This window comes from Mobula birostris, chromosome 1 (genome assembly GCF_030028105.1).
Source record: "Mobula birostris isolate sMobBir1 chromosome 1, sMobBir1.hap1, whole genome shotgun sequence".
NCBI classification, from domain to species: domain Eukaryota; kingdom Metazoa; phylum Chordata; class Chondrichthyes; order Myliobatiformes; family Myliobatidae; genus Mobula; species Mobula birostris.
In genome coordinates, this window is record NC_092370.1 from 10,397,622 (window position 1) to 10,412,979 (window position 15,358).

At 45.9% G+C, this 15,358-nt stretch overlaps 1 protein-coding gene across 10 annotated transcripts in view; it reads left to right on the forward strand.

Moving 5' to 3' along the window:
* The window catches only part of sugct (succinyl-CoA:glutarate-CoA transferase), a 564,860-nt gene that overhangs the window by 391,251 nt on the left and 158,251 nt on the right, over window positions 1–15,358 (forward strand). For 8 of the 10 annotated variants that reach the window (XR_011885312.1, XR_011885321.1, XR_011885314.1 and 5 more), the window contains one exon: window positions 5,888–5,951. The exons of 1 other annotated variant lie outside the window; for it this stretch is intronic. Coding sequence is in view for 5 of the 9 variants with exons in the window: in XM_072252141.1 (XP_072108242.1) it covers window positions 5,888–5,951 (64 nt within the window). In the remaining 4 variants the exon portion in view is untranslated. Of the gene's footprint in view, window positions 1–5,887; window positions 5,952–15,358 lie in introns of those variants that run through there. One more of the 10 variants, XM_072252169.1, reaches the window with a different exon arrangement.

A 15,358-nucleotide genomic window follows, 5' to 3' on the forward strand; every position in this document is an offset into this window, starting at 1 on the left:
ACATCTCATCACCTGCTCTCTTGTTACATTTGCCGCAAAATCCAGCAGCGCTGCATCGATGTACTCTGATAAGAGGCTGCTTCTGTTGTAGGTAGTACAATGACGGGTGGCTGGGTGGAGATATGTCTCTACCAAAGGAGGTGTAAGGTGCTCCTTCCATCTGCTAGCCTGCAGGTCACCCTTGGGCAAGGTGTAGCACCTGATGAGCCCCCCCTCCACCCCGATCAGGGTCCCGTGAAGCCCTGTAAGCAGGTGGTGAATGGCCATATGAGCAGCTGGTGCCTATCACAAGTCCTGGTAATGCGACCACTGACGCCCGGCAGACCATCTCTGAAGAGTATTGATAAGGGCTGGGGTCACCCATCTTGTAAAGACACTGCCCAGAAGAAAGCAATGACAAGCGACTTCTGTAGAAAAATTTGCCAAGAGCAATCATGATGAAAGACCATGCCTTCTTCTGAGCAGTATCTTTACAAACTGAGTGACCCCAGCCGTTAACAATAATCTTCAGAGATTGCCTAGCGTCAGTGGTTGCCCAACCAGAACGTATGACTACGTCATACGACATGGCACGTGATGATGATCATGAGTAGAATGAACTGAAATGACTCTGTGGTTAATGTTCTTTGGTTACTTTATATTGTTTGCGCAATCTGTCTTTTATTTTGAACATTGGGTGTCCGATGGTCTTGTGAAGTGAAGTCTTTTAAAGGCTTTATTGTGTTTTTTTGTGGCTGCCTGGATGAATACAAATTTCAAGGTTGTATACTATACACAAATGTACTTTGATAATAAATGTATTTCAATTCTTTCACAAGGATGGGATCTCCAACTTTGATTAAAAAGGCCTTATCATGTAGGCGATCATGGTCAATGAACAGGGTTACAGAATCTCTTGTCTCGATATTATGTGAACTGTTTATTCTTCTCTGTTGAAGCTGCCTGACCAGCTGAATTCCTCCAGCGTGTTGTGTGCGATACTCTGGAGCTCCAGCATTTGCAGAATCACTTGTCTCAATATTATTATCATCATTGTCGTTGTCGTCTTTCAAATGCCTGTTACACCGCTGGCATTTAAGACAGCAGTGAAGATCCTCCATCTCTGCTTGTCCTTAGCCATCTTCTCTATTGTGCCCCAGGTGTGGTTCAGGGTCTTCATTTCTGCCTCTATTGTATGGCACTGAGTTGTCTTTGGCCTCCTCTGCCCTTCAGGGTCCAATGAAGTGCTGTCTTGAATGGGGAGTTGGCCTCCCTTCCACACCTTCGGGACACTTTCTTCGCCGTCTGTAATGGTCCTACCCGTTATTTCATCCTCCGTCGGATTCACGCCTGCAGTCGCCGTTTTTTTGACTTTGTCATGTTAGGCTAAGATCGCAAGATCCTACATCTACGGACTCCAGAGCCTGCCGGCCCCGATGCTAGCAGGCATGAACTTCAGATTGCGGCCCCTGCCACTGATCTCGGCGGCTCCAACACCTCAGGGCATATTCAAAACCCGGACTCCAGCAACGACCATGGACACCTTCACAGCGATTGCGCAACCACCAACTGCGACGCCAGCCTTGAACTCCAGGCCGGGTCTTTATGTGCTGCTGTTGTGACTCCCGTCTCCCCTTCCCCCACCAATACTCTGCAACCCCGTCTCCTTCAGATCCCACCGTCAGCTCCTGGGTCCTCAGAGGCTCTATCTTCCTCTCACCCCAACCCTCCCCTCTCCATTGACACCCCCAGCCTCCCCCCTCCCCCCTCTGATCCCAGCTCTCAAGATTCCAGCCTTGAACTCCAGGCCGGGTCTTTATGTGCTGCTGTTGTGACTCCCGTCTCCTCTTCCCCCACCACCACTCCGCAGCCCCGTCTTCCTCAGATCCCACCGTCAACTCCTGGGCCCTCGGAGGCTCCATCTTCCTCTCACCCCAACCCTCCCCTCTCCATTGACACCCCCAGCCTCCCCCTCCCCCCTCTGATCCCAGCTCTCATCCGTGCCGGGTCTTTACCATCCCCTCCAACCTTCAACTGTCGGAGGCAGAACGCTCGGTCCTCAGTAAGGGCCTCACGTTTGTCCCCCTTCGCCCACACCTCAGCGAGTTCCGTGTTCGCCACGATGCGGAACTTTTCTTCCGCCGTCTCCGTCTCCGAGCCTACTTCTTCGGCAAGGACTCTTCCACCCCCACCGATGACCCCTTCTCCCGTCTTCAACCCTCCTCTTCTTCATGGACACGCCGCTCTGGTCTTCTGCCTGCTCTGGATCTCTTTATCGCTAATTGCCGACGGGACATCAACCGTCTCGACTTCACTGCACCTTGTCCCCATTCCAACCTCACTCCTTCCGAACGCTCTGCTCTCCACTCCCTCCGCACTAATCCTAACCTTATTATTAAACCCGCCGATAAGGGGGGTGCTGTTGTAGTCTGGCGTACTGACCTCTACCTTGCCGAGGCACAGCGACAACTCGCGGATACCTCCTCTTATTTACCCCTCGATCGTGACCCCACTAAGGAGCACCAGGCCATTGTCTCCCACACCATCACTGACTTTATCCGCTCAGGGGATCTCCCATCCACTGCTACCAACCTTATAGTTCCCACACCCCACACTTCCCGTTTCTACCTCCTACCCAAGATCCACAAACCTGCCTGTCCTGGCCGACCTATTGTCTCAGCTTGCTCCTGCCCCACCGAACTCATTTCTGCATACCTCGACACTGTTTTATCACCCCTTGTTCAATCCCTTCCGACCTATGTTCGTGACACTTCTCACGCTCTTAAACTTTTCGATGATTTTAAGTTCCCTGGCCCTCACCGCTTTATTTTCACCATGGATGTCCAGTCCTTATATACTTCCATCCCCCATCAGGAAGGTCTCAAAGCTCTACGCTTCTTTTTGGATTCCAGACCTAATCAGTTCCCCTCTACCACCACTCTGCTCCGTCTAGCGGAATTAATCCTTACTCTTAATAATTTCTCCTTTGGCTCCTCCCACTTCCTCCAAACTAAAGGTGTAGCTATGGGCACCCGTATGGGTCCTAGCTATGCCTGCCTTTTTGTTGGGTTTGTGGAACAATCTATGTTCCGTGCCTATTCTGGTATCTGTCCCCCACTTTTCCTTCGCTACATCGACGACTGCATTGGCGCTGCTTCCTGCATGCATGCAGAACTCGTTGACTTTATTAACTTTGCCTCCAACTTTCACCCTGCCCTCAAGTTTACCTGGTCCATTTCCGACACTTCCCTCCCCTTTCTAGAGCTTGCTGTTTCTGTCTCCACTGATGTCTACTATAAGCCTACTGACTCTCACAGCTATCTGGACTATTCCTCTTCTCACCCTGTCTCTTGCAAAAACGCCATCTCCTTCTCGCAATTCCTCCATCTCCACCACATCTGCTCTCAGGATGAGGCTTTTCATTCTAGGACGAGGGAGATGTTTTCATTTTTTAAAGAAAGGGGCTTCCTTTCCTCCACTATCAACTCTGCTCTTAAACGCATCTCCCCCATTTCACGTACATCTGCTCTCACTCCATCCTCCCGCCACCCCACTAGGAATAGGGTTCCCCTGGTCCTCACCTACCACCCCACCAGCCTCCGGGTCCAACATATTATTCTCTGTAACTTCCGCCACCTCCAACGGGATCCCACCACTAAGCACATCTTTCCCTCCCCCCCTCTCTCTGCATTCCGCAGGGATCGCTCCCTACACAACTCCCTTGTCCATTCGTCCCCCCCATCCCTCCCCACTGATCTCTCTCCTGGCACTTATCCGTGTAAGCGGAACAAGTGCTACACATGCCCTTACACTTCCTCCCTTACCACCATTCAGGGCCCCAAACAGTCCTTCCAGGTGAGGCAACGCTTCACCTGTGAGTCGCCTGGGGTGATATACTGCATCCGGTGCTCCCGATGTGGCCTTTTATATATTGGCGAGACCCCACGCAGACTGGGAGACCGCTTTGCTGAACATCTACGCTCTGTCCGCCAGAGAAAGCAGGATCTCCCAGTGGCCACACATTTTAATTCCACATCCCATTCCCATTCTGACATGTCTATCCACGGCCTCCTCTACTGTAAAGATGAAGCCACACTCAGGTTGGAGGAACAACACCTTATATTCCATCTGGGTAGCCTCCAACCTGATGGCATGAACATCGACTTCTCTAACTTCCGCTAGGCCCTACCTCCCCCTCGTACCCCATCTGTTACTTATTTTTATGCACACATTCTTTCTCTCACTCTCCTTTTTCTCCCTCTGTCCCTCTGAATATACCTCTTGCCCATCCTCTGGGTCCACCCCCCTCCTTGTCTTTCTTCCCGGACCTCCTGTCCCATGATCCTCTCGTATCCCTTTTACCTATCACCTGTCCAGCTCTTGGCTCCATCCCTCCCCCTCCTGTCTTCTCCTATCATTTTGGATCTCCCCCTCCCCCTCCAACTTTCAAATCCCTTACTCACTCTTCCTTCAGTTAGTCCTGACGAAGGGTCTCGGCCTGAAACGTCGACAGCACCTCTTCCTGCAGATGCTGCCTGGCCTGCTGCGTTCACCAGCAACTTTGATGTGTGTTGCTTCTCATCATATGCTGGTTCTCCAGGTTCAAGGTGTTCAGCTCAAGGCTAACAAGCCTGACTGTTCAAAAAAAATGTTATGGAAACAGAAATGAAGAATCCTATCTCAATATTATGTCGACTCTATAGATGCTGCCTGACCTACTTTGTTCTTCCAGCATTTTGTGCACTGCTCCCTCCTAGCTGCAGGGGTGCACGGCCGTGCAGTAACTGAAATGCTGTTACGCACAGGAGCATTTCTACAGCAACTTGTGTGTGACGTAATGTAGAGTGTTAATGTGCTTCCCATGTCTATGGTGCAAGGTGATCCAAAGCAGTTAAATGCAGGCATTTGCTGAAGATCCAATAAAGTACTCTGAATTTCAAAGCCAAATTTCCCTCAAAATTGTGATAAAATTTATATATCAATGAATCTATTAATGGGCACCTTTGAAACACCTTTGAAGCCATTCAATCAGAATGAGAATCATGCTGTAAAATTTCCGGTAGCAGTACTGGGCAATGCATTAAAAAATTATTGTAAGCTACAATAAGAAATATAAAATAAATAAATAGTGCAAAAAGAGAGTAAAATTGATGATGTTTGTGGGTTGACTGTCCATTCAGAAATCTGATAGCAGAGGGGAAGAAGCTGTTCCTAAAACATTCAGTGTTTCTCTTCAGGCTCATGTATCTCCCTCCTGATGGTAGTAGTGAGAAGAAGGTGGTATGGGTTCTTAATGAAGGATGCCACCTTATGAGAAATTGTCTTTTGAAGATGTCCTTGATGATGAGGAGACTAGTGCCTATGATGGAAATGACTGAGCTTATAACTCTCTACAGCTTTTCCCGATCCTGTGCATCCGCACCTCCAGAGCTGGCATGATGCAACCAGTCAGAATGCTCTCCATGGTGCATCTGTAGGAATTTGCTAGTCTTTAGTGATGTAGCAAATGTCCTCAAACTCCTAATGAAATAAATGTACTTTTATTTTGATGTAGGAGATTTCAGTAGTTTAATGCTTATTAATCATTAGATATTTCATTATAGGGCTGGCATTTTAGAGCGTTTGCTGAACTGACATGATATCCTTTATATGACAGCCACTATTTCAGTCTATTGAGCTTTTTCCACAACCTTCTGCTCCCAGTGGGAGGCTCTGCTTACGGGGGCATGGAGTGAGAATCAAGGCTGCAAAATTATTGCCCATTCTCCCTGGGATTATAGAATTTTATAGCAGAAGGCCATATATTTTCTGAGTAGATTTTTGTAAGAATAGCTGCAAATTTTTAAGTGGCCAAATACAATTTGTGACATACTGTGCAGCTAAGGCTATATTTATTTCTTCTTTCTAGGTTATACACAATGACCTCATTTTAGAAATGTACCATCCAACGGCAGGGAACATAACTGTTCCAGGTAGGTTAAAGGTCTCTTTTCTTCATTACAGCACAACTAAACATCCCTTGCTGCTGTGTTCTGTTGTTAGCCAAGGAAAGTAATAAACAAGTATTTCAGTGTTTACTGTGCAAGCAGAGATCTTCGAAAATATAACGGAAGCACCAGTAATTTCTGTATTTACCACAGCTTTCTTCTTCGCTTTGGCTTATGTTGTTGAACTTTTTAGTTTATTTATTGTTATGCAGTGCAGAATAGGCCCTTCAAGGCACACCCATGATTTAATCCTGTTTACAATTTGCAATGACCAATTCACCTACCAAACAGTACATCTTTGGATTGTGGGAGGAAACCCGAGCACACAGAGAAAACCAATGCGGTCACGGGGAGAATGTGCAGCAACGGGAAATGATCCTATGTTGCCTGTACTATAAAGCATTGTGCTAACCACTCTGCTACCGTGCCAATAGAACCTTTGGAAGCTTGATGTTAACACAAGGCTATTGAGGTCATGTGTGACCCATTGACCACACCACTCCAAAGCGGTCACATAACTCTTCCAAAAAGACGTGTCTTCTTGGTGAACCTCTATTTGGAAAACTAGACAAGAATATTGAAGTCCTCTAGTATCACGGAAGCTACTATCCACATGGGAAGGTATTAATCCAAGGATCACTCTGGTTGATAACCTTTAATTAGGACTAGACAAAATATAGAGATGTATTATGCTTGAGAGGTGTACATAAACCTGAGGAAAGGTTGAAAGTTAGGGATTTTCTCCTAAGGAAGATGGGAGGTGACTTGCTAGAGGTTTACAAGATGATAAGAAGCACAGATTGAATAAATAGTCAGAGACTTTTTCCCAGGGCAGAAATGGCTAATATCAAGGGGCATAACTTTAAGGTGTTTGGAAGAAAGTATAGAGGGGATATCAGTGGTTGGTGCATGGAACACCCTGCCAGGAATGGTGGTAGACGCAGATACATTAGAGACATTTAAGAGACTCTTAGACAGGCGCGTTGATGATGGGGAAATGGCAGGCTATAAGTGGGAAGGGTTAGATTGATCTTGGGGTAGATTATAGGGTTGAAAGTCGACCCTGTAAGGCGAAAGTTGTGCACTGTGCTGCAGTGTTCTATGTTCTAAAAGCACGTAAGTGGAGCGGAGGAGAGATGAAAAGAGAACATCTGCGACAGGGCAGAAAGCAAGAGAGGTTAGCAGGCAATTCATTTCCAATTAGTCTCTTAACCTTTGAGCTAGAGTTCCCTTCCGCTCCCCACTCAAGAATACTGAAATATTCTAACAGCAGATTGCTGTAACCAAACTGCTTAGAGTGATTTTTATGCAGAATTATCCTGTAGCGTCAACAGTGCTGGAGCCTTGAATAATTCTGTAAATCTAATGATTTAAGTTCAATGTTTTAAATGATGCTTTCAATTCCATGTTTATCAGTGCTATGATCCTAAGATTTTTTGTTATTTCAACCACATTAATAATGTTAATACCCTTCTGGTATTCAATGGTTTGATGTTTTACATTCTGTGTTTTTCCCTTGTTTTTTGCTGGGAGCTTGATGTTTTCTTTGAACGGGTTCCATGGTGTTTCTTTGTTTTGTGACTGTCAGTGGGGAAGACAAATCATACAACCTTTGATAATAAATGTACTTTGAATCTCTGAATCTGTAACACTATGAGTAAATACAATTCATTGAACCAGCGGTACTAATTTGGATATTTAATGTTGTATTGTTGGGAATGTCTGCTTAAAAAGTTGCATGGGTAAAGCATACTGAATCAGAATCAGGTTTATTATCACTGACGTGTTGTGAAATTTGGTGTCTTACATAAAAACAATTACATAAGTTACAATAAGCTGTGTACATACATCTATTGATGCTTCTGCACACATCTTCAGTGATGTTCCTGGAATCATCGGGTGTTTCGGGTCTTTCAACATCATACAACCTCCTCCAGGTGACCCAGCCGGGGCTGATCAGAACCCAGCTTGTGTCCAGATGGCTAGCTACTTATGAATCCATGGCTTCCCCCTTTTGAGCCACAGCCATCTTGAGGCCCTCTCTGCCACATCGGTGGTACTGCGGATGGCTCTCCTCTTCCTCTCTCCCTCGATGCCCAAAATGCTGAAGGCTCTAACTAAGGAACAGGCTACGAATCCCCTACAACCAACCTCCACTGGGAGACACCTCGCTCTCCATCCAGCCTGCTGACAGTTGCTAACCAGTCCTGCATACTTGGAGAGCTTCCTTTCAAAGGCCTCTTCCAAGCTATCTTCCCATGGGACTGTCAGCTCCAGCAGCACCACTTGCTTAGTAGACTCAGACACTAGGACAATGTCTGGTGGCATATAAAAAATATGTAAAAAATAAGTAAGTAGTGTAAAAAGAGAGTAAAATACTGAGGTCGTGTTCATGGTTCTTGGACTGTTCAGAAATCTGATAGCGGAGGGAAGAGGCTGTTCCTGAAATATTGAGTATTTTGTCTTCTGCTTCCTGTACCTCCTCCCTGATGGTAGCAATCAGAAGAAAGTAGTAGGGGTACTTAATGATAGATATTGTCTTTTTGAGGCAGTGCCTTTCGAAGATTTCAAAAATTTTAAGATCTTGGCTGAAATTAAATTTCTACCATAACGGCATGTTGTAGATATTAAATCTTAACAGGGCTGCACGTTAGTGCAGCAGTTAGTGCAATTGCTTGACAGCGCATGGTTGTAAGATCAGTGTTCAATTCCCACCAGTGCCTGTAAGAAATTAGTAATGTCTGCCTGTGACCGCGTGGGTCTCTTTCAAGTACTCTGGTTTCCTCCCGTGTTCCAAAGACTGAGGGTTAGTAAGTAGTGGGCATACAATGTTGGCGCTGGAAGTGTGGGGACACTTGTGGGCTGCTCCCAGCGTAATTCCCGGACTGTGTTGGTCAGTGACATAAAACCATGCATTTTACTGCATGTGTCGATGTGCATGTGACAAATAAAGGTTATCTTCGGCGGTTGATCGGGGCAGGACTGCGCAAGCACGTGTAAGTCGGCCCGTGAGGCAGTGGGAGTATTTAAAAGAGAGCAGTTTGATGGAGCAGGCGACGGAGTAGAGGAGAACAGAGTAGGAACGCTTTGTCTCAAGAGGCTTCAGCGAGCAGAGGCTGAGGACGAGCTTCACTCCAAGTGAGGAGAACGGTCTGCAGCGGTATTTTATTTGAAGCAAGGAAGGCGGCGAGGCTGTGGCATATTGGGTAGGTCATGACAGCTGAGATCGGCCCTGTGGTTTGTTCCTCCTGCAGCATGTGGGAAATCAGGGATACTTCCAGTGATTGTGCAGGAAATGTGTCCAGCTGCAGCTTCTGGCAGACCGCATTGAGCGGCTGGAGCTGCAACTGGATTCATACTGGAGCATCCGCGATGCTGAGAAAGTCGTGAATAGCACGTTCACCCGAGTTGGCCACACTGCAGGTAAAGGCTACACAGGCAGAAAGGACCACTAGACAGCATAGCAGTAGGCAGGTAGTGCAGGAGTCCCCTGGGGTCATCTCCCTCCTAAACGGATATACTGTTTTGGATACTGTTGGGGGAGATGTCTCATCAGGGGAAGGCAGCAGCAGCCGAGTTCATGGTACCATGGGTGGCTCTGCAGCACAGGAGGGAAGGAAAAGGTATGGGAGAGCTATAGTGATAGGGGATTCAATTGTAAGAGGAATAGATAGGCGTTTCTGTGGCTGCAAACGAGACTCCAGGAGGGTATGTTTCCTCCCTGGTGCAAGGGTCAAGGATGTCTCTGAGGGGCTGTAGGACATTCTGGAGTGGGAGAGTGAACAGCCAGTGGTCATGGTGCACATAGGTACCAACGATATAGGTAAAAAACAGGATGAGGTCCTACAAGGTGAACTTAGGGAGTTAGGAGATAAACTAAAAAGTAGGACCACAAAGGTAATAATCTCTGGATTACTACCAGTGCCTCATGCTAGTCAGAGTAGAAATAGGAGGATATATCAGATGAATACGTGGCTTGAAAAATGGTGCAAGGGGGAGGGATTCAAATTTCTGGGGCTTTGGAACCAGTTCTGGGGGAGGTGGGACCGGTACAAACAGGACGACTGCACCTGGGCTGGACTGGAACCAACATCCTGGGGGGAGCAATGGCTACTGTTGTTCAGGAGGATTTAAACTAATGTGGCAGGGGGATGGGAACAAGTGCAGAGAGACAGAGGGGTGTAAAATGAGGGTAGAAGCAAAAAGTAGTAAGGCAAAAAGTAAAAATGGCAGGCAGGCAAACCCAGGGCAAAAATCAAAAAGGGCCACTTTTCAACATAATTGTATAAGGGCTAAGAGTGTTGTAAAAACAAGCCTGAAGGCTTTGTGTGTCAATGCAAGGAGCATTCATAACAAGGTGGATGAATTGAATGTGCAGATACTTATTAATGAATATGATATAGTTGGGATCACAGAGACATGGCTCCAGGGTGACCAAGGATGGGAGCTCAACATTCAGGGATATTCAATATTCAGGAGGGATAGACATGAAAGAAAAGGAGGTGGGGTGGCATTGCTGGTTAGAGAGGAGATTAACGCAATAGAAAGGAAGGACATTAGCCTGGAGGATGTGGAATCGATATGGGTAGAGCTGCATAACACTAAGGGGCAGAAAACGCTGGTATGAGTTGTGTACAGATCACCTAACAGTAGTAGTGAGGCATTAAACAGGAAATCAGAAATGCATGCAATAAAGGAACAGCAGTTATAACGGGTGACTTCAATCTACATATAGATTGGGTGAACCAAATTGGTAAGGGTGCTGAGGAAGAGGATTTCTTGGAATGTATGCGGGATGGTTTTCTGAACCAACATGTGGAGGAACCAACTAGAGAGCAGGCCATTCTAGACTGGGTATTGAGCAATGAGGAAGGGTTAGTTAGCAATTTTGTCGTGCGAGGCCCCTTGGGTAAGAGTGACCATAGTATGGTGGAATTCTTCATTAAGATGGAGAGTGACATAGTTAATTCAGAAACAAAGGTTCTGAACTTACAGAAGGGTAACTTTGAAGGTATGAGACGTGAATTAGCTAAGATAGACTGGCAAATGATACTTAAAGGGTTGACGGTGGATATGCAATGGCAAGCATTTAAAGATCACATGGATGAACTACAACAGTTGTTCATCCCAGTTTGGCAAAAGAATAAACCAGGGAAGGTAGTGCACCCGTGGCTGACAAGAGAAATTAGGGATAGTATCAATTCCAAAGAAGAAACATACAAATTAGCCAGAAAAAACGGCACACCTGAGGACTGGGAGAAATTCAGAGTCCAGCAGAGGAGGACAAAGGGCTTAATTAGGAAAGGGAAAAAAGATCATGAGAGAAAGCTGGCAGGGAACATAAAAACTGACTGTAAAAGCTTTTACAGATATGTGAAAAGAAAAAGATTGCTTAAGACAAATATAGGTCCCTTACAGTTAGAAACAGGTGAATTGATCATGGGGAACAAGGACATGGCAGAGCAATTGAATAACTACTTTGGTTCTGTCTTCACTAAGGAGGACATAAATAATCTTCCGGAAATAGTAGGGGACCGAGGGTCTAGTGAGATGGAGGAACTGAGGGAAATACATGTTAGTAGAGAAGTGGTGTTAGGTAAATTGAAGGAATTAAAGGCAGATAAATCCCCAGGGCCAGATGGTCTGCATCCCAGAGGGCTTAGGGAAGTAGCCCAAGAAATAGTGGATGCATTAGTGATAATTTTTCAAAACTCTTTAGATTCTGGATTAGTTCCTGAGGATTGGAGGGTGGCTAATGTAACCCCGCTTTTTAAAAAAGGAGGGAGAGAGAAACCGGGGAATTATAGACCAGTTAGCCTAACGTCGGTGGTGGGGAAACTGCTAGAGTCAGTTATCAAAGATGTTGTAACAGCACATTTGGAAAGCGGTGAAATCATCGGACGAAGTCAGCATGGATTTGTGAAAGGAAAATCATGTCTGACGAATCTCATTGAATTTTTTGAGGATGTAACTAGTAGAGTGGATAGGGGAGAACCAGTGGATGTGGTATATTTGGATTTTCACAAGGCTTTTGACAAGGTCCCACACAGGAGATTAGTGTGCAAACTTAAAGCACACGGTATTGGGGGTATGGTTTGATGTGGATAGAGAATTGGTTGGCAGACAGGAAGCAAAGAGTGGGAATAAACGGGACCTTTTCAGAATGGCAGGCAGAGACTAGTGGGGTACCGCAAGGCTCAGTGCTGGGACCCCAGTTGTTTACAATATATATTAATGACTTGGATGAGGGAATTAAATGCAGCATCTCCAAGTTTGTGGATGACTCGAAGCTGGGTGGCAGAGTTAGCTGTGAGGAGGATGCTAAGAGGATGCAGGGTGACTTGGATAGATTAGGTGAGTGGGCAAATTCATGGCAGATGCAATTTAATGTGGATAAATGCGAGGTTATCCACTTTGGTGGCAAGAACAGGAAAACAGATTATTATCTGAATGGTGGCTGATTAGGAAAAGGGGAGGTGCAACGAGACCTGGGTGTCATTGTACACCAGTCATTGAAAGTGGGCATGCAGGTACAACAGGCGGTGAAAAAGGCGAATGGTATGCTGGCATTCATAGCAAGAGGATTCGAGTACAGGAACAGGGAGGTACTACTGCAGTTGTACAAGGCCTTGGTGAGACCACACCTGGAATATTGTGTGCAGTTTTGGTCTCCTAATCTAAGGAAAGACATTCTTGCCATAGAGGGAGTACAAAGAAGGTTCACCAGATTGATTCCTGGGATGGCAGGACTTTCATATGATGAAAGACTGGATCAACTAGGCTTATACTCGCTGGAATTTAGGAGATTGAGGGGGGATCTTATTGAAACGTATAAAATTAAAAGGGATTGGGCAGGCTGGATGCAGGAAGATTGTTCCCGATGTTGGGGAAGTCCAGAACGAGGGGTCACAGTTTAAGGATAAAGGGGAAGCCTTTCAGGACCCAGATGAGGAAAAACTTCTTCACACAGAGAGTGGTGAATCTGTGGAATCCTCTGCCACAGGAAACAGTTGAGGCCAGTTCATTGGCTATATTTAAGAGGGAGTTAGATATGGCCCTTGTGGCTAAAGGGATCTGGGGGTATGGAGAGAAGGCAGGTACAGGGTTCTGAGCTGGATGATCAGCCATGATCATACTGAATGGTGGTGCAGGCTCGAAGGGCTGAATGGCCTACTCCTGCACCTATTTTCTATGTTTCTATGTTCCTATCTTTTCTTGTAGGGTGCCACGCATACAGCCAAAGCACTCTGGCCAGAGAGATATCAGTCATTGATGGAGTAATCTAAAAATCAAATACTCCAAAGCAGTTCATTTCACTTACTTTCTGCCCATTACACCTGCAATGATGATCCTCCATCACAGATGAAGAAGGGTTCTTCAGTGCTGTTTCCATAACAATATTGTTTGACCAATCAAGGTTGTTAGCGTGAGTTGAACCTCCGAACCTGAAGGACTGGTGGACCACTCATAGTCCAGCCTCTACCCTTTGACCTGTTTGGCATGGGTGACCCTACCAAGAGCCAAAGCACAAAGCCCTGACTCCAGCCAGCCTAGCTCTCTGGGTCATTAAGGCATGCAAGCCTCCAAACTGTGACAAGGTTGTGGTCCTCTTGGAGGAGTTCATTGCAGAGTCCAACTTATCTGATGCATCAGGAGGACCCAGAGTGTTATCAGGCCCATTCTCATTGACTTATAGTTGTGGCTGTATGAACTCAGTGGTCACTTTAATAGGTACAGGAGGTACTTAATAAAATGGTCACTGAGTATATGTTATCACAGAGTTTAGCATATGTGCTCAGTGTTCCTTAAACACATAGTTACTAGGAGCCTAGCTGCTGCACTGTGTTTATTCAGTAGTTGCTAGCCACTCGATCACAGTGATATATTTTATTGCAAAAGAAGATCAAGTTGTTCTGGTTATGAAACCACATCCTCGCTAAACCAGCCTGGCTCTGTCAATTTGCTTAATTATGTTAACCTGCCCAAATGTATTAACCTGTCTAATTGTTCCATTTACAACCCTGAACCTGCCTGATAAAGTTATTGTCCTGGCTGACCTTCCTACCATCACCTCAAGTAACCGTGAGTCAGAGTACAGAAAGGAGATGGATTGCTAGTGACATGGTGTCATGGCAATAACCTTTGCCTCAGTGTCAGCAAAAAGCTGGGCGTTGACATCAGGAAGAAGGGGGCAGTGCGCATGCTCCTGTTTACATCAAGGGTACTGAGGTTGAGCAGGTTGAGAGCTTAGTGTTCCAAGGAGTGACTATCTCCAGTCATCTATCCGGGTCTAACCATGTAGATTTCAAGGAGAAGACAACACACCAATGCCTCTACTTCCTCAGGAGGCTAAAGCAATTTCTCATGTCCCCTATAACCCTCACTAATTCTTTATTCCTTGGAGTGTAGAAGATTGAGAGGAGATTTGATAGAGGTATACAAAATTATGAGGGGTATAGATAGGGTAAATGCAAACAGGATTTTTCCACTGAGGTTGGATGGGATCGTAATTAGAGGTCATGGGTTAAGAGTGAAAGGTGAAATGTTTCAGGGGGACATGAGAGGAACTTCTTCACATAGAGGGTGATGAGAGTGTGGAAATGGTTTAAATGGTTTTACCACTAGATGGGCCGAAGAGCCTGTTTTTGTACTGTATTTTTCTATGATTCTATGACTCTAATTTTATCAATGCACCATAAAGAGCATCATGTTACCATAAAAAACCCTCAGAGAGCTGTGGACGCAGCTCAGCACATCCTCCTCTCCATGGTATTTATCTAAACTTCTCACTGCCTTAGTAAAGCATCCAGTGTAATCAAAGACCCCTCCCACCCTAGACACCCAATTAGGCAGAAGATACAGAAGTCTAAAAGCATGTACCACCAGGCTCAAAGATGCTTTCTATCATCATCATCATCATCATTAAGTGCTGTGTCGTATGATGTGGGTGATCTTAGTCTTTCCATGACCATAATTGTTCTTGGCAAATTTTTCTACAGAAGCGATTTGCCATTGCCTTCTTCTGGTCAGTGTCTTTACAATATGGGTGACCCCAGCCACTATCAATACTCTTCTGCAATTGTCTGCCTGGCATCAGTGGTTGCATAACCAGGATATGATGTGCTCCAGCTCCTCATACTACCAACCACCACCCCCTTCCATGGCTTCACGTGACCGTAATCAAGGGGAGTGGGGAGCTAAACAGGTGCTACACCTTGCTCAAGGGAGACCTGCAGGCTAGTGGAGGGAAGGAGCACCATACTCCTTCTTTGGTAGAGACATATCTCCACCCTGCTATCCATAAAGCTTCTATACCACTGTTATAAGGCAACATGAGTAGTCCACTAATAGGCTAAGATCGACTGCTTGCCTCACAATCTACCTCATTATGA